The 18,127-nt window shown below is 38.6% G+C and overlaps 1 protein-coding gene across 17 annotated transcripts in view; it reads right to left on the bottom strand.

The window, feature by feature from the left end:
• LOC100984344 (calpain-3) overlaps positions 1–18,127 on the bottom strand; it is a 145,131-nt gene that overhangs the window by 117,269 nt on the left and 9,735 nt on the right. For 10 of the 17 annotated variants that reach the window (XR_004666487.3, XM_063596572.1, XM_055098321.2 and 7 more), the window contains 3 exons: positions 13,236–13,363; positions 8,141–8,323; positions 3,408–3,453 (listed from right to left, as the gene is read on the bottom strand). Coding sequence is in view for 16 of the 17 variants with exons in the window: in XM_063596572.1 (XP_063452642.1) it covers positions 3,408–3,453; positions 8,141–8,323; positions 13,236–13,363 (357 nt within the window). In the remaining variant the exon portion in view is untranslated. Of the gene's footprint in view, positions 1–3,407; positions 3,454–8,140; positions 8,324–13,235; positions 13,364–16,638; positions 17,450–18,127 lie in introns of those variants that run through there. The other 7 variants (XM_063596581.1, XM_063596579.1, XM_063596578.1 and 4 more) reach the window with 1 other exon arrangement.

Here is an 18,127-nt window from a genome sequence, read left to right as displayed (position 1 = left end):
CAGCCACAGCATACCACATTTTCTTTCTTTCTTTCTTTCTTTTTTTGTGAGATGGAGTTTCGCTCTTGTTGCCCAGGCTGGAGTGCAATGGCATCATCTTGGCTCACTGCAACCTCCACCTCCCAGGTTCATGTGATTCTCCTGCTTCAGCCTCCCTAGTAGCTGGGATTACAGGCATGCACTACCACACCCAGCTAATTTTGTATTTTTAGTACAGACAGGGTTTCTCCATGTTGGTCAGGCAGGTCTTGAACTCCCAACCTCAGGTGATCCACCTGCCTCGGCCTCCTAAAGTGCTGGGATTACAGGCATGAGCCACACACCCAGTCCCATATTTTCTTTATCCAGTCTATCACTGATGGGCACTTGGGTTGGTTTCATGTCTTTGCTATTGTAAATAGTGCTGCAATAAACATACATGTGCATGTGTCTTTATAGTAGAATGATTTATATTCCTTTGGGTATATACCAAGTAATGGGACTGCTGGGCCAAATGGTATTTCTGGTTCTAGACCCTTGAGGACTCACTATACCATCTTCCACAATGGACTAATTTACATTTCCACCAAGAGTGTAAAAGCATTCCTATTTCTCCAAAGCCTCGCCAGCATCTATTGTTTTTTGACTTTTTAATAATCATCATTCTGACTGGTGTGAGATGGTATCTCATCGTGGTTTTGATTTGCGTTTCTCTGATGATCAGTGATGTTGAGCTTTTTTTCATGTTTGTTGGCCATATAAATGTCTTCTTTTGAGAAGTGTCTGTTCATATCCTTTGCCTATGTTTTGATGGGGTTTTTTTTTTATTGTAAATTTGCTTAGGTTCCTTGTAAATTCTGGATATTAGCACTTAGGGTAGATTGCAAAAATTTTCACCCATTCTGTAGGTTGCCTGTTTACTCTGATGATCGTTTCTGTTGCTGTGCAGAAGCTCTTTAGTTTAATTAGATACCATCTGTCAATTTTGGTTTTTATTGCATTTGCTTTTGGCGCTTTCATCATGAAGTCTTTGCCCACGCCTATGTCCTGAATGGTATTGTCTAGGTTTTCTTCTAGGGTTTTTATGGTTTTGGGTTTTACATTTAAGTCTTTAATTCATCTTGAGTTAATTTTTGTATAAGGTATATGGAAGGGATCCAGTTTCAGTTTTCTGCATATGGCTAGCCAGTTCTCTCAGCACCATTTATTGAATAGGAGATCCTTTCCACATTGCTTGTTTTTGTCAGGTTTCTCAAAGATCAGATGGTTGTAGATGTGTGGTGTTATTTGGTTATTTCTGAGGTCTCTGTTCTGTTCCACCGGTCTATATGTCTGTTTTGGTACCAGCACCATGCTGTTTTGGTTACTGTAGCCTTGTAGTATAGCTTGAAGTCAGGTAATGTGATGCCTCCAGATCTGTTCTTTTTGCTTAGGATTGTCTTGGCTATACGGGATCTTCTTTGATTCCATATGAAATTTAAGGTAGTTGTTTCTAATTCTGTGAAGAATGTCAATGGTAGTTTGATGGGAATAGCATTGAATCTATAAATTATTTTGGGCAGTAAGAAAACTTCAGGCCAATATCCCTGATAAACATCAATGTGAAAATCCTCAATAAAATACTGGCAAACCGAATCCAGCAGCACATCAAAAAATTTATCCACCACGATCAAGTCAGCTTCATCTCTGGGGCAAGGCTGGTTCAACATACGCAAATCAATAAACGTAATCCATCACATAAACAGAACCAAAGACAAAAACCACATGATTATCTCAATAGATGCGGGAAAGGCCTTTGATAAAATTCAACATCCTTCATGTTAAAAACTCTCAATAAACTACATATTGATGGAACATATCTCAAAATAATAAGAGCTACTTATGACGAACCCACAGCCAATATCACACTGAATGGGCAAAAGCTGGAAGCATTCCCTTTGAAAACCGGCACAAGACAAGGATGTCCTCTCTCACCACTCCTATTCAACACAGTAATTGGAAGTTCTGGCCAAGGCAATCAGGCAAGAGGAAGAAATAAAGAGTATTCAAATAGGAAGAGAGGAAGTCAAATTGTCTCTGTTTGTAGACGACATGATTTTATATTTAGAAAACCCCATCACCTCAGCCCCCAAAAAATCCTTAAACTGATAAGCAACTTCAGCAAAGTCTGAGGATACAAAATCAATGTGCAAAAATCACAAGCATGCCTTTACATCCACACTAGACAATCAGAGAGCCAAATCATGAATGAACTCCCATTCACAATTGCTACAAAGGGAATAAAATACCTAGGAATACAGCTAACAAGGGATGTGAAGGGCCTCTTCAAGGAGAACTACAAACCACGGCTCAAGGAAATAAGCGAGAACACAAATGATAAAACATTCCATCCTCATGGATAGGAAGAATCAATATTGTGAAAAGTGCTCTTTTGAAGATACATGTGATTGGGGATGAAGAGACAGAAGATTTCTGGAGTGTCCATTCTTCACAATTCAACAAAACAATCTTTTAAAAATAGAAATAAGACCATGCATCTCTGCTACTTAGAACCGTTCCAGAGTTTTCCTTTGCTCTTAGGAGAAACTCAGAAAGGTTAACATGGCTTGGAAGAAGGTAAGCTCCATGATAAATGGGGGACTTATATTTTTCAATGATGTCTCACCAATTCCATGAACAGTGCCTGGGATATAGGAGGTACTTAACAAATAATTGTTAGATAAAATAATTATTACAAATCTTTCCACAGCACTGCCCTGCGTGTCTTTCTAGCCTCGTTACATACCACCCTCCCCTTTGCTTTCCTTTGTCCAGATGAAATAAATATATATTGCATACATATTCCATTTCTTCAAATGGAATATGCTCCATCCTACCTCCACATCTTTGAATATGCAGTTCCCTCTACCTGGAACATTCTTTTCCCAACTTTTTGACTTGTGTATATACAACTTTTTGACTTGTGTATACATCAGTTTCGGCTTTAACATTATTTCCCTCAGAAGGTCTTTCCTGACCCTCATCTTGGCCAGGTCCCTTGTATTCTCCTACAGCACCATTTTGTAACACTCCTCATGCTTGTAATTACTTACTCAATGTCTATCTTTCCCAATAGATTCTAATTTCCATGAGAACATGTTTGGGATTTGTTTTATTCAAGGCTGATTCTCCTTGCCTAGCAATAATGCCTGGCAAAAAGCAGGCACTCAGGAAGCATCTGTTTTTTATGAATGAATGAAGGAATGAATAAATGAATGAATGAATCAACGAGATGACAAGGTGAGCCAAAGAAACAGGTGGTCCTATTTATATGCAGTAGATCATTTAACAAGCACCCTTCTGTAGAAGGAAGAAAGAGAATTCCTTATATGCCCTATCATGATGATGATGGTGAAAAAGATAACAATAAATGGATCAATCTAGATTACCTGAGAGGTGTCCACTGATGTCTCCTCCTCATTTTCTTTAGCAGCTCTGTTTTAACATAAATAAAGTTGTTTCACTCAATGGCAAAACTGACAGAATTTTGTTCAATGATAAAGATTTTTCATTTCCAACTTTTGAGACCTCAGTTATATCCTTTAATGTATTAAATATAACATCATTATAAAAATAAAAATGAAGCCAGGTGCAGTGGTGCCTGCCTATAATCCCAGCTACTTGGGAGGCTGAGGCTAGAGGGTCACTTGAGCCCAGGAGTTCGATGTCAGCCTGGGTACCATAGTGAGATCTCATCTTTAAACAATAAAAAACAATTTAAAAATGAGTTTATAAAATTGGACAGTAATGATGAACATTAATCTAATAGCTTCATTTCTTAATGTAGAAGTATTTTGTTAACTCTTTAAAAAATACTTTTATCATTTTTTATTATAAATGTTAAACATGCTCATAATATTTCAACAAAATCTAAGTAAGCAAGGTAGAACATAGCTCCCTACACTCGGTGTAACTCTCCTCACTCCCAGAACACAGCACTATAATGTACAGTCTTTCAGAATGATTGTGACAATTTATTCTTCCACCCATAGTTGTATTTCAGTGCTCAGTTCCCCACATTCTTAACATTGCTGGACTTTATCAATCTTTCAGTTTTTGCCAATCTAAAATTGTAGAAAAAATAAATGCATTTCAGTTTGTATTTCTAAGAGCATGAATGATGTAGGCTAACTTTTATACATTTAATGGGCAACATAGTGAGACCATATCTTCCAAAAAAAAAAAAAAGGAAAAAGAAAAAAAATATTTGAGTGAAAAATACATTACAAAAGAATATATACAGCATACTTTTATTACATAAAAGTTTTTTTAGAAAAGACGAATCCAAATAATATGTTGTTTGGGAATTCATACATATGTGGGAATGCAATTAAAAACCCCAAGGAGGCTGGGTGCGGCAGCTCACACCTGTAATATGGGCACTTTGGGAGGCCGATGCGGGTAGATCACCTGAGGTCAGGAGCTCGAGACCAGCCTGGCCAACATGGTGAAACCCTGTCTCTACTAAAAATACAAAAATTAGCTGGACATGGTGGTGGGCACCTGTAATCCCAGCTACTTGGGAGGCTGAGGCAGGAGAATTGCTTGAACCTGGGAGGCGGAGGTTGCAGTGAGCCGAGATCGCACCACTGCACTCCAGCCTGGGCAACAAGAGTGAAATTCCATCTTAAAACAATACAAAACTAAACTAAACCAAACCAAATCAAACCCAAGGAAGTGATTAACACAAAATTTAGTAAACTGGTTACCTCTGAAGGTAAGATATACTATGCTAACACCAATCAAAAGAGAGTAAGAGTAGATATATTAATTTCAGACAGAAGAGATTTCAGAGCAAGGAAAATTTGGGGGGATAAAAAGGGATATTACATAATGATAAAGGGATCAATACTCTAAGCAGACATAACAATCTTTTTTTTTTTTTTTTTTTTTTTTTTTGAGATGGAGTTTTGCTCTTGTTGCCCCGCCTGGAGCAATGGTATGATCTCGGCTCACTGAAACCTCCACCTCCCAGGTTCAAGTGATTCTCCCACCTCAACCTCCCAAGTAGCTGGAACGACAGGCACATGCCACCACGCCTAGCTAATTTTTTTGTATTTTTAGTAGAGACAGGGTTTCAGCATGTTGGCCAGACTGGTCTCAAACTCCTGACCTCAGATGATCTGCCTGCCTCAGCCTCCCAAAGGGCTGGTATTATAGCCATGAGCCATTGTGCCCAGCTCAACGTAACAATCTTTAATGCGTGTATGAGTCTAACAGAGCATCAAACTATATAAGGCAAAAACTGATTTGTTGAGCTTCTTAGTCATTGTTAGGATGGAGTAGTGACTTCTAAGCTCCTTACATGCCAGACGGGAAACTGGAAGTCCTTGACTTTTAATTTTGTTCACGCTGCGTGTGTGTGTGTGTGTGTGTGTGTGTGTGTGTGTGTGTGTCTATAATAAAGCTTTTTTTTTCTTGTGTTGCTTTCTGAGTAGAATCAAAGCTTAAAATGTGTAAGTAATCAAATCCATCAATCTTTTCCTTATGGCTCTTCAGTTTATGTCACACTCTCACAATTACAGAAATATTGTTTTATATTTTCTTCTATTTTTATGTCTTTTTATGTTTAATTTTTATTCATCTGCAATTGATTTTTGTTAATGTTATGAGGTTAAAATCTAACTTAAAATTTTTTCCAGTTAGATCATCTGATTTTCCTAACACAAATATAATTATAAATATAAATGTAAATCATGGAACTATAGCTACCAGTACAACCTCTATGGAAGGCAATTTGGCAATACCTATGAAAACTACAGGCGGGGCGCGGTTGCTCATGCCTGCAATCGCAGCACTTTGGGAGGCTGAGGCGGGCGGATCACGAGGTCAGGAGATCCAGATCATCCTGACTAACACAGTGAAATCCCATCTCTACTAAAAATACAAAAACAAAATTAGCCGGGCATGGTGGTGGGCGCTGTAGTCCCAGCTACTCGGGAGGCTAAGGTGGGAGAATGGCATGAACCCAGGAGGCAGAGCTTGCAGTGAGCCAAGATCATGCCACTGCACTCCAGCCTGGGTGACAGAGCGAGACTCCATCTCAAAAAAAAAAAAAAAAAAAACTACAAATGCACAAACCATCTGATCAACAACTATCCTTTTATGACTCTATACTATAAATATACTTGTACATATGCACAATGACACATATTCAAGGTTATTAGTAAACTAACTAGTTGTAAAACAAGATTAGAAACAACTTTAAATCCCTCAATAGAGAATTTACTCAGTGAATCATGGTACAGCCATACAACAGAAATTATGTAGCTGCTTTAAAGAAATTAAGAATTATCACATTGTTAACAGAAAAAAGCAAGGTGTAGAATAATGTGTAAAGGTGGCGCCATTTGTGTCAGGAAAGGAAAAGTCAAAGAATATATATAAAACGTGTATACATAAATTGTTTCTGAAAGGATACACAAAAAACTGGAAACACATTACTTTTTTTTTTTTTTTTTTTTTTTTGAGACAGAGTCTTGCTCTGCTGCCCAGGCTGGAGTGCAATGGTATGATCTCAGCTCACTGCAACCTCCACCTCCTGGGTTCAAGAGATTCTTCTGCCTCAGCCTCTTGAGTAGCTGGGACTACAGGCATGTGCCACTATACCTGGCTAAATTTTTGTATTTTTACTAGAGACAGGGTTTCACCATGTTGGCCAGGCTGGTCTCGAACTCCTGACCTCAGGTGATCCACCCGCCTCGGCCTCCCAAAGTGCTGGGGTTACAGGCATGAGCCACCACACCCGACCAGAACACATTACTTTCAACGATGGAAAGTGGGCAGCTAGAGGACACAGGGGGAAGGAGATTCTTTACTATTATTACATAGAAATGTGTATTAATATATACTCCTTTGTACCATGTGCCTCTTCTACATAAGTAATAAAAGGATCAACTTAGATAGGAAAGAAAATAATGTTTAAAAGAAAACAGAACAAAATCATGGGGGTTTACAAAAGAAAAAAAAGCGTTTTTTGTTTGTTTGTTTTGAGACAGAATCCTGCTCTGTTGCCCAGGCTGGAGTGCAGTGGCACAGTCGTAGCTCACTGCAGTCTTGACCTCCTGGGCTCAAGTGATCCTCCTACCTCAGCCTCCCAAGTAACTGGGACTACAGGCATGTGCTATTAAACTCAGCTAATTTTTTTGTATTTTTTGTAGGACAGGGTTTCACCATGTTGCCCAGGCTGGCTTCAAATTCCTGGGCTCAACTGATTTGCCACCTCGGCAAAAGTGTTATGATTACAGGCGTGAGCCACTGTGCCTGGCTAGAAAAAAGGCTTTACATATAAAGAACATGAGTAGTGGGTACACAGACATTTGTTCTGCTATTTTTAGTATTTTTCAGTTAAACAAGTACTTGACTATTCATAAGGCACTAAGAGAGTAGGTGGAGAGATTATGGGGATTTTAAATTTTCTTCTTTTCAATATTTTCTAATCTGCCTATGATGAACAAGTATTAGTTCTGCGATGAGAAAATGAGATATTTTTAATATCAAAATTTTAAAACAGAAATGAGTTGAAACTCAGGAAAATGACTATGTTGGAATAATGAATGTTGAATGCTTTCTGCAGATCATATAATATGTTTATTATCATGATAAAAATAGAAAGAACTATAGACTAAAAGATTTAAAAACAGTGTTCATAAGAATGGAAGAAGAATCTCCTCCTTACCACCACCTCCTAATTCATGTGAGCAGCCCACACAAACAGCTTTGATCAAGCAGATGGTCCCAGAAAATTCCTGGACAACTATTCAAGTCTAGGGTAATTTGTGTTATTGCAAGGGAGTGAAGTGAAATTACGAAGGTATGCTAGTTCACATTAACATTTGTCAGGTCAACAGAGTGCTTTTATAGAAGGGTGTGCAGGGTAGAGAATGCCATCAGTTACACACAGGACATGTTAAGAGTGTAACATTTACAAAAGTTTGGGAATTATTTTTGTCATAAAGCTTGTATTCACCTTCACAGGTGAAAAGGTAAAATTTCTCAGAACAATACTAGAGCAAATAAGGCAAACCAATTTTCTATGGTGCTATGTTATCTATTTAGGCAACGATATTCATTAATCAGGTTATGTTAAGGTCTTTATGTGTCAAGTAATGCATAAGAATACCTTTGTTTGTGAAGAATCTGTAGATGCTCAAAGTATAATTGGCCCAGGGAATTTATGCTAATCACAACCTCTTCTTCAGACACCAAGTCTACCTTGAATGGGTTTGCTGTGATATGGCACTTCAGGTCTCCTTTTCCATCTGCCAATATCAGACTGCCTGTGTCCCCAGAGCATGAAATCAGCCTAGAAAACAAAACAGGAAGAGAAAAACGAGCTGCTATAGGTTTACATGGCCCTATGTGATTTGTACTTCCAAGTAATTAATTAGTAAATCAATATTCATATGACATAGCCATAGATAAGGCAACAGAGAAAAGTTAATGAGAGCATTGGCTTTGATGCCAAAGAGCTTAAATTGAGCATAACTCTATCATATACGTTATAACTTCGGATAACAAAGTTATCCAACTTTTCTAGGTCTTGGTTTCCTTATCTGTAAAGTGAAAATAACAAAAGCAACAACAAAGTTTTGGGAGAGAATTAAATGAGATCACATGTGTAAAGCTCTTGACACAGTGCCAGACACATTAAAAAAAAAAACACACAGTAAATGTTAGCTATCATCGTTGTCATCATCATCACCTTGGTCTGGAAGGTCTAGTAACTTTCTAGATTTTGGTGTGTAAAATCTAACTATTGTTTTTCTTTCTCATTCCAAACACATACTCAGAAACTGAGGAAATAACACAGATTGGGTCCACAGTGAGATGGAACCAGGTCAAATTTTTATTTACCTATTTATTGCCTGATTCCCACCAGCCTCCAATTTCACAGGTACACTGTTAGGATGTTTTAGATCCACAAGAATTATGTAAGCTCAGACACAGCACTTAAAATCCCTCAAAGCTAGATATTTCCCTTTCTTCAGTGCACAGTGTCCCCAGTAAATGTTCACAGGACTCTTTCAGGAAGGTAAAAAGAGACAGTTTGTGTTCTTATGATGTCTTTTCAGTCCTCCATGGATTCTATGCCTTCTCTTCAAGCAACACGCTTAGGATCTGGAAATTAACTCTGGAGACAGCTGAGAGGCTGTCTCTCACTATCCATTGAACCCAGACAGAGTTCTTCTGATGATTCCATTAAGTAGGACTGTAGTTCATATATGTCAGTCTAATGCACCCCACCATAAATTGCTTACTGCCCCAAGTGTTAAACCATTTTGAGTACTACATGGGTCCTACCACACATAATGGAATTATGTTCACCTTGTCTCTGACAACTAAATGTTTCTACTCTGCCTCTGCTACCTGGAGTCTCATTATCTCCACTGAAATCAGGGAGACCATTTTAACGGCATCATTTCCCACCATTATCTCCAGCCCACAAAAGGAAGATGTTCACTACAATGCTTTCCAAGTGCTCCCTCATCAGTTTCTCAGTGAAGGGGGTATGTTCTGGATTCTCGTGGGGAACAGAATCCAGAGGGGCTAGATGAGCTGGTTGCATGAAACAAATCCACTTCAACATCTTTATCTCTCTAAGTCTGTGGATCATTTCCTCTACACCATGCCAAGGAATTCCTGATATCTCAGCTTCATTCAGAAGAATCCATAGCTGAGTTCAGATTATAATTAACCAACTATGCCATCAATTAGAGCCATTCTCAGTTGCCCAAGCTAGCATATCAAATCTACATTATCTGGTATGTGTACCTGAGTCAATAAATTTAGCCTGATCTACAATTAAGTTCCTTCTTTCTGGTCTAGGAATTCCTCAGAAACCATTTCCATTCATATTTCCCAGTTTTTTTTTTTTTGCCATTATATAGTCTTATAATTTTTCAGGCATGCAAGCCTTCTCCCCCGGCTTTGACTGTAATTGGCTCTCTGGGCATGTTGGGATCTGACTCTGATGATGGGTCTGGAGGCAGTGAAGGGTGGTAGGGGTCGGGCACAGGAGAATTGGAATCCCCGTGCATGTATATTTTAGGTGAGGTCAATACAGGGTATCCAAGCAAGGCAGGATCAGCTTCACCTGCCTTTATAGGAGGGGTTGCTTCTGCTGAAATGGGAGGGCCAGTGAAATTTTGAGGTTTGACTATTTAGAATTACCCAACTCTTCCCAAATATTGTTATTCAATTTTTAAAAAAAATTGTTTATTTTTTTAGAGACAGGGTCTTGCTCCATCACCCAGGCTGGAGTGCAGTGGTGCGATCATAGTTAACTGCAGCCTTAAACCACTGGGGTCAAGTGATCCTTTCACCACAGCCTCCTGAGTAGCTAGGACAACAGGTGTGTGCTACCATGCCTGGTTAGTTTTTTAATTTTTTATAGAGATGCAGTCTTACTTTGTTGTCCAGTCTGGTCTACAACCCTTAACCTCAAGCAATCCTCCTGCCTTGGCCTCCCAAAGTATTGGGATTACAGGTGTGAACCACTGCACTCAGCCTGCTATTCAATTTTGAGGAGTCCTACGTTTTCCCAGTTAATGCCTGAAATTAACTTATGGACTAATTCAGTGACCCGCAATATCAAACTCTGCATCTGATTTTCAGCTATATGTACCTGCAGCTACAGAAGATATGAGGACTTTTAGGATTGTCACAGAAAATTAACACTCTTCTGACAATACCTTGAGCTAAGAATTTAAAGCCCTGAGACTATTGTTTTCTTTCTTTAAACTCTTCAGTGAAGTTGTAGCAGCCAAGCCACCTCAGAGCTCTGAATTCTGCATGATAATCAGAATGCAGTACGGCCCTACCTCTTGGTCTGCTTTCAATGGGCCACTTTATTTTAGTTGACCACCAGTGGTCATTTAAGTAACATTGCCACAGAATTTTGTGGTCTATTATTAGTTCTATTAGTTTGGCAGGGCTGCCATAAGAAAATATCAGAAACTGGGTAGCTTGAACAACAGAAATTTATTTTCTCATAATTTTTGAGGCTAGAAGTCAAAGATCAAGGTGTCAGAAAGTTGAGTTTCTTGTGAGGCCTATTTCCTGGGCTTGCAGATGGCTGCCTTATCACTATGTCTTCACGTGGTTGTCCCTCTGTGCCTGCATCTGTGTCCTAATCTCCTCTTCTTACAAGGGCACCCAGGTATAATGGATTAGAGCCTACCCTAATCATCCCATTTTAACTTATTTACTGCTTTAAAGACCCTATCTCAAAATATAGTCACATTCTGAGGTACTAGAGGTTAGGGCTCAACACCTGAATTTTGGGATAACACAATTCAGCCTGTAACAGTAGTATCCCATCCTCTATAGGTAAATACATCCTCACTGCCTCCAAATCCAGCTAGGTCAGCCAGCCAATCTCATACTCCCATCCTTGAGAGGCTGTTGCTTATATTCATTTATAATACCAACTACTTTATCAACCAAGGCTCAATTGTAGAAAACAAAAACAACTCTGGCTATTTTAAGCAGAAAATAAATGACTTCATATGGATAATTTGTTGCTTACAACATCACGGGAAGGGTTGAGGTAGTAGGTTCCAGGCTGCATGTCCAGGAATGACCCCCTAGAACAATACTGTGTAACTGTATGGCCAACTGACCTTCTATCTTAGCTAGAATCAGGAAGTTGAGTTATCAGAAGTCACTATGACAACTGCTGGGCTCTAGGATCATGCCACCTTAGCTATGATTCAGAGATGTGTAAATCATGGCCTTAACTAATGGCCTTAGAGCCACTCTACAGGTGCCAAATCCATATAAGCAAAACGGGGAACTCAGTTCTGAAATCAAGGTTTTTTTAAGTGCATCTGATTGGTGGAAACTGAATTATATCAGAACCTGTGGCTACAAGGGAGTCTGGGAAATGAAGAAATGTAGTTTTTAGCTTTCCAGTTACTACAGTAGCCAAAGGCCCTCTAGAAAGAACTCAGTACAGAAGCAGAATTAATATCATATTTACCATACCAAGTGAATTATCACCTGGACCCTAAAACATGGCAAAGACAGCACGGAAAGAGAAAATTACAGATTAACTTACTTATGAACACAAGTGTAAAAATTGTGAAGGCTGTACTATCCTTCAGGATAGTAGAAAATAACATACTGTGGCCAGGAGGTTATATGTATGCATTGATTCAATTGTCAAACTGCAAAAGCCTTGAGAAACAGTCTCTTTTAAGTTCTTATTTAGGGCAGGCATGGTGGCTCATGCCGATAACCCCAACACTTTGGGAGGAAGAGGAGGGAGAATCATTTGAGGCCAGGAGTTTGATACCAGCTGGGGTAACACAGCAAGACTCTGTCTCTATTAAAAGAAAAAATTAAATTAAAAAAATTATGTTTACTAAGTTATTGGCATATAGTGTGGCTCAGTGAATAGATATATTTTAAACTTTTGATGATTCTATCATAACTGAATTCATTTCTCATTATAATGTATTGACCTTTTATAAGATTTTCATGGAAAAAATAATCTACATAAAACTACAGTAATGATATAGTAAAAATGAAAGCATCTGGCATAATCTGATATTCCTTTAGTGAAATAATATGACAATATAATGGAAACCAACCGGCAAAACTGAGTTGAAATATCACTGGAAAGTGTTATGAGAACAGATTAAAGTTTTGCAGGTACTTGAAAATGCTTTAGTCCCCAAAGATTGTTTTTCACCTAGACACTGATTATTAATTTACCTTGACACTAAGTAAAATTACATGTTAGACTTCTGAGAATAACCTTAATTAAGTGAGTCCGTCCAATAGTATAAATTACAGTAAGTATGGGAGTTTGGCTAGCGTATTAGATCTCTGGAGCCCTGCTGCTAATCTGAGTGAGTAATAAGTAGCTTTCCTTCTACTTGCTCCCATAGTCTGGCTAATAAAACCACTTTCTTTGTGAGAAGGAGAGCAGGGATCAAAGTTCTGCTTCTCCCCGTTAAATAAATCCTGATGAATCAAATGGTGGATGAAGAAAAAACAGAATGGATAATAAGGAAAATGGATAGACTTATCCCCAAATAACTGAATACATTAAAAGTAATGGCAAAAACCACAATTACTTTTACACCAACCTAAATGACTGTAGTTTTGAGCAGCCAAAATAAGAAGTGCACATAACAAAATTTATTACTCAAGATATGATAAAAGAATATATCAAGCGTGTCTCTAAAATACCTCGCTCCTTGGCTTACCTTACAGTGCTTGGCTTGCTTGTGAGGACATCAGGAACTTCAAATCTGGGTTTTAGAGGAGTCTCTTCATTAATTTTAAGCCTGAAAATGTTTCCTTCTATACCATAAATTTCAGCCAGGAGAGGAACCTGGAAACAGATACAAGAGATTACCTTCAACAGGTTACCCAAGTGATGGCCAATTTTGCACCAATTGCAATAATTAGGAAAGTATTTGTTTCAATTATGATAGGCCAAGCAAATTGGAGAAAAATGGCAATTAAAAAAAAAAGCTCCCCAGTTTATGTATGTACTTGCTTGGCTATAGCTACAGCAGCAACAAGAAATATCTTCTATGTGTTCTGTGGCTAGGTGAACATACAATTGTCAAACCAGGATCTTCAGAGTGAAAGAAGTCTCTATTAATAATTACACTGAAAGACAGGCATAAACTGAAACTTGCCTTGGAAGATTGGGACATGTGGCTACTGTATCTATGATAAACTACAGATACATTAAGAATAAGAGTTTGCCTGTTAAAAGCAGAGTAACTAGATTCCAGCTGGATGAAAGATGAAGGGTGGCAGGCTACAGAAGAGAAAACAGTACAGAATAAAATGATGATCATTGGAGTTCTCTAGTGGTGGATGAAAGGAGGCTTGGTGCACTAAAATCAAACTGGAATCGATTTTTCACAGCTGGGAAAATAGACCCGGGGAACTTTTACAAGAGGCTGGGGAACCTAAGTAAAATTCTGCCTACCGTGGGACACGGAAACAATGTAGAACCATGAAGATAATACAGAATTTGAAAAATAAAACACAGAACAAGAAGCTCTAGGAGAACAGAAATGACAGGACTCAGGCTACAAAATGAGCACCTAGAAAAATATTTTAAGACCATGGTTTTCAACTGGTGGGCCATGCCACACTAGTCAATTGCTATTTCCTCACGAAGTATGATGCCAAATTTTGGTTACTACTGGGTGCCTGTGTTGTTACTATTATGTCTGTTAAATGACAGCTAAACTCGGTAAGTTGTGTGACATAGCTTAGAATGGGTACAATGTGGTGCAAGTAAAAGATAAGAAATATGAAGAATACCAAGCCAGCACCAAAAACATGATGTTACTGGAACTTTGCCTCTTGCGAAAACAGGGAAGCAATCAGGGCAGTTAAACTGTAACATGATAATGAACAGTGAACAAGTAAACAGTGCTATGGCTGTGGATCCTTTTCTAGATATTCTAAGGCAGGGTTATGATGCAATAGTGATCATACTGTAATTACTGCTTGCATGTTTAATGTTCTTTTATGTATTTAAACTACTTTTAGTGTACAATCAAAATTTTAACATTTGGAAATATGTCCAAGTACAAAGTTCAAATTCTGTTAGATTATGTATTTTCTCACTATTTAAACATGTGTTTCCACTGCTCTCTCAAATTCCATTCAATTAACATTTATTTGGCATCTATTATTGCAATGATTGAACTTTTGGGGAGGCTGAAATTGGAGGAGATAAAAGAGATGCAAAGCTAACACAGAGCATTCTGTGATAAGTTTTAAAACAGAAAGGCAAGAGATTAAGAAGGGTTATTAATGATGACTGTAGGGTTAGAAGTTCTGGACATTTCTCTAGAGGAATAGAGATTTAAGCAGGGCCTTTAGGAATTAGTAAGACTTTGAGTAGGCAAAAATGGGCAAGAACTTCCTAAGCAGGGGGCATATAGGTGGTCTGCCTATATATGATTAACAATTTACATTTAGTTATTCACTCAGAGATTGTCCCATTTTTAGTAAAACAGCTTTCTCTACAAAAAAAAAAAAAACCTAATTTTTGTTTAAACCAAAGACTGATCTGTATGTTCTGTTCCTGAGGCTGCAGCCCAGGGGGGAAAAGAGAGCAATAACCCTGTTTTCACTACAATGACTTCATGTATAAATCAGAGTTAATCCTCATTTTAATTTAGCAATCTAATTTTAGCAAAAATCACTCTGAAATTTAGCAATATTTACAGTCATTCTTTCTTTAAATTTATGTATTTATTTATTTTGAGATGGAGTCTTGCTTTGTCACCCAGGCTGGAGTGCAGTGGCGCAATCTTGGCTCACTGCAACCTCTGCCTCCTAGGTTCAAGAGATTCTTGTGCCTCAGCCTCCTGAGTAGCTGGAATTACAGGTGCATGCCATCACACCAGGCTAATTTTTGTATTTTTAATAGAGATGGGGTTTCACCATGTTGACCAGGCTGGTCTCAAACTCCTGACCTCCAGTGATCCTCCTGCCTCAGCCTCCCAGAGTGCTATGATTACAGGTATGAGCCACTGTGCCTTATCTCTTATTATCACCAACATAGCTTTCTTGGTCCAGGCTCTACTTTCCTTAGACCTTAGTATGCATTTCCTCCTATGATCTGGGCTCATGTGTTTTTTCTTTCTTTCTTTTTTTTAAATATCAGCAGACTCCCAGAAGTCCAATAAGTAAAGCCACTTGGGTTAAAGACAGTGGGGAATGGCTCAGTGTCCCACCTTAGAGTCCCCTGCCTTCCCTGTATTGAGTCCTAAGTCACCTCTGTTGAAACCTCAGGGCTCTGTGGATGACAGTTTAAAAGCCACTTCCCTGAGGCTTAACTGCCAGTTCTTTCCCAATCCTTCCACTACATCCTTGCTCTTTCAAAAAGTTTGGACATGACTGTTATATTCTTCTACCTAAAACAGTAAACATTTGTAGATATTCCTTTCCTATTTGCTAGGACCTGCTGGATATTTATAAATAAAATAATATACAAATAAACTATCAAATCTCTTCCTCCTGTTAGTGATGATTGGAAATGACAATGAAAAAATACATTAAGAAGTTAGAGATGCTGGACTGCTTAAATTGAGAATCTAGTATTAATCCTTAGATAATATAAGTAGTTACACTCAATTGTAGCCAGGTCAATTTATGTAAAATGAACATACATCTAATAATTTTAAATGGATAGTTAAAATGAGGTGAGAGAGCATGTGTTTTGCTCCCTTAGAAGTATTTAAGACATGCCAGTGGGTGGTACATGCATATAGCCCCAGCTACTCAGTGGGGCTGAGGCAAGAGGATTGCTTGAGCCTAGTAGTTTGAGGTTACAGTGTGCCATGACTGCACCTGTGAGTAACCACTGCACTCCAGCCTGAGCAACACAGTGAGACCCCATCTCTTTAAAAAATTTAAGATGTGTTAATATCCAATTACACAGAGAAGCTGAGATAAATCCTCAGAGAAAAGAATAAATTTTGGAGGTTCATTTTAGTACTACAAGCCTCTACTCAGTTTTTCATATACCTTTACTTAGAAGCCCACCTCTCAGTCTGGGAAAAAGAGTATTAATTCTCTTTTTCTGTCTTATTTCTCCCTTATTAAATAAAAACAATTAAAACTTGGTGGTTTGTTATCCACAAATCTAGTTTTTTTAATGGCCATATAGGCGAAAATACCAGATATTTTGTAAACATCATGGTGGTAGAAATAGCTTTGTCTATGTCTTCAAGCATAGTGTTGATCACAATTACATTAAAACAAAAACTTTTTATTCGCCCAGAACTGGGAATCACAATTAGTAAAGACCATAATAGAATTAACAAACAGCCCTAGAACACATATTTAAATTTGCAGTGGGTGTTAAGTAGGAAAATTATGACTCCATCAACTCTTCCTTGGTAGGTTGATCTTGCTTTTCCTGAGGCACCAGGACTCTTCACTGTTATGTAAAGAACTGTTAACCTAAAAGACATAGAACAGTGAGCGGCCACCTCTACCAGCTGTGATCAAGACCTCCCGGGATCCAGAGAATGGTCTAATAGTTCCTTAAATTGCTGTAGGACACTAATCGTCCCTTCTACAGTTGCAGCCAGTTGGTTTATTGCAAGCACTGATTTTCTACAAAGAATACTGGCAACCTCACGCTGGGCACTGGCCTGTTCCCCAAGGACAACTGGCCTGTCCAGGTGTGCTTCTGATTGTCTGGCCAGTTCCCAAATTAGCTGCCTGTTCCTGGCCATTTCTGCAGACACAGTACTGGCTAACAAGCGGTAGTTGTGCCTCATCTGCTGAGAAGGTGGCTGGTTGGGCAAAGCTTCATTTTCTTTAGGCTTAGATGAAGAGGCAAGGGGTAACTTCACAGAGGTGCTCAGAGATATTCCTGCATCCTCGGAGAAGCTGCTGGAAGTGTTGTCTCTGGTGAAACCTTGCAAACAGGCTGCAAAAGAAAATAAACGTGTTGCCAAATGGTCACCTATATCATGAGAAAGCATCATAATTAGCAATATAAAGTAGATTGCTCCAGACATCCTTGCTAGCAATGCTATTTAAGCCAGACTCACAAGACAGCATACATTTTCCTTTGCCTAGATCACAAGACTAGATCTCTCTTTCTCAATCCAGACCAAATTTTCACTGAAGATAGAAAACTGATAGTAGTAGGAAAACAACAACAACAACAACTGAGTTCTACGAAAGCAGTCAACACTTTCCTGATCACTTTCTATTTTCTGGAAACTTCTTTACTAAATATCTACCTGATTATTCTGTCATCAGGAATAAGCACAACACTATATTAGGACCCTATGTGAGAAAACTTATGCATCTGAACATGCAACCAGCTTTTCTCCAAAGCCTGGACGTTCCGACCTTGCCACAACACAAAGGTCAACATTCTAGCTTGTTTTGGAACAGATCTATGTCCTGGAACATCATGTTTGCTATGGACTGAATGGTGTCTTCCCAAAATTTCCTATTAAAGCCCTAACCCACAATATGATGGTATTCAGAGATGAAGCCCTTGGGAGGTAATTAGGTTTAGATGAGGTAACGAGGTTGAGGAAGTCCTCAGGAATGGATTAGTGCCCTTATAAGAAAAGATGGGAGAGCTTGTATA

This window comes from Pan paniscus, chromosome 16, assembly GCF_029289425.2.
Source record: "Pan paniscus chromosome 16, NHGRI_mPanPan1-v2.0_pri, whole genome shotgun sequence".
Lineage (NCBI taxonomy): Eukaryota > Metazoa > Chordata > Mammalia > Primates > Hominidae > Pan > Pan paniscus.
Note: the sequence above shows the minus strand (reverse complement) of the source record. Positions and strands in the feature narration are given on the sequence as shown.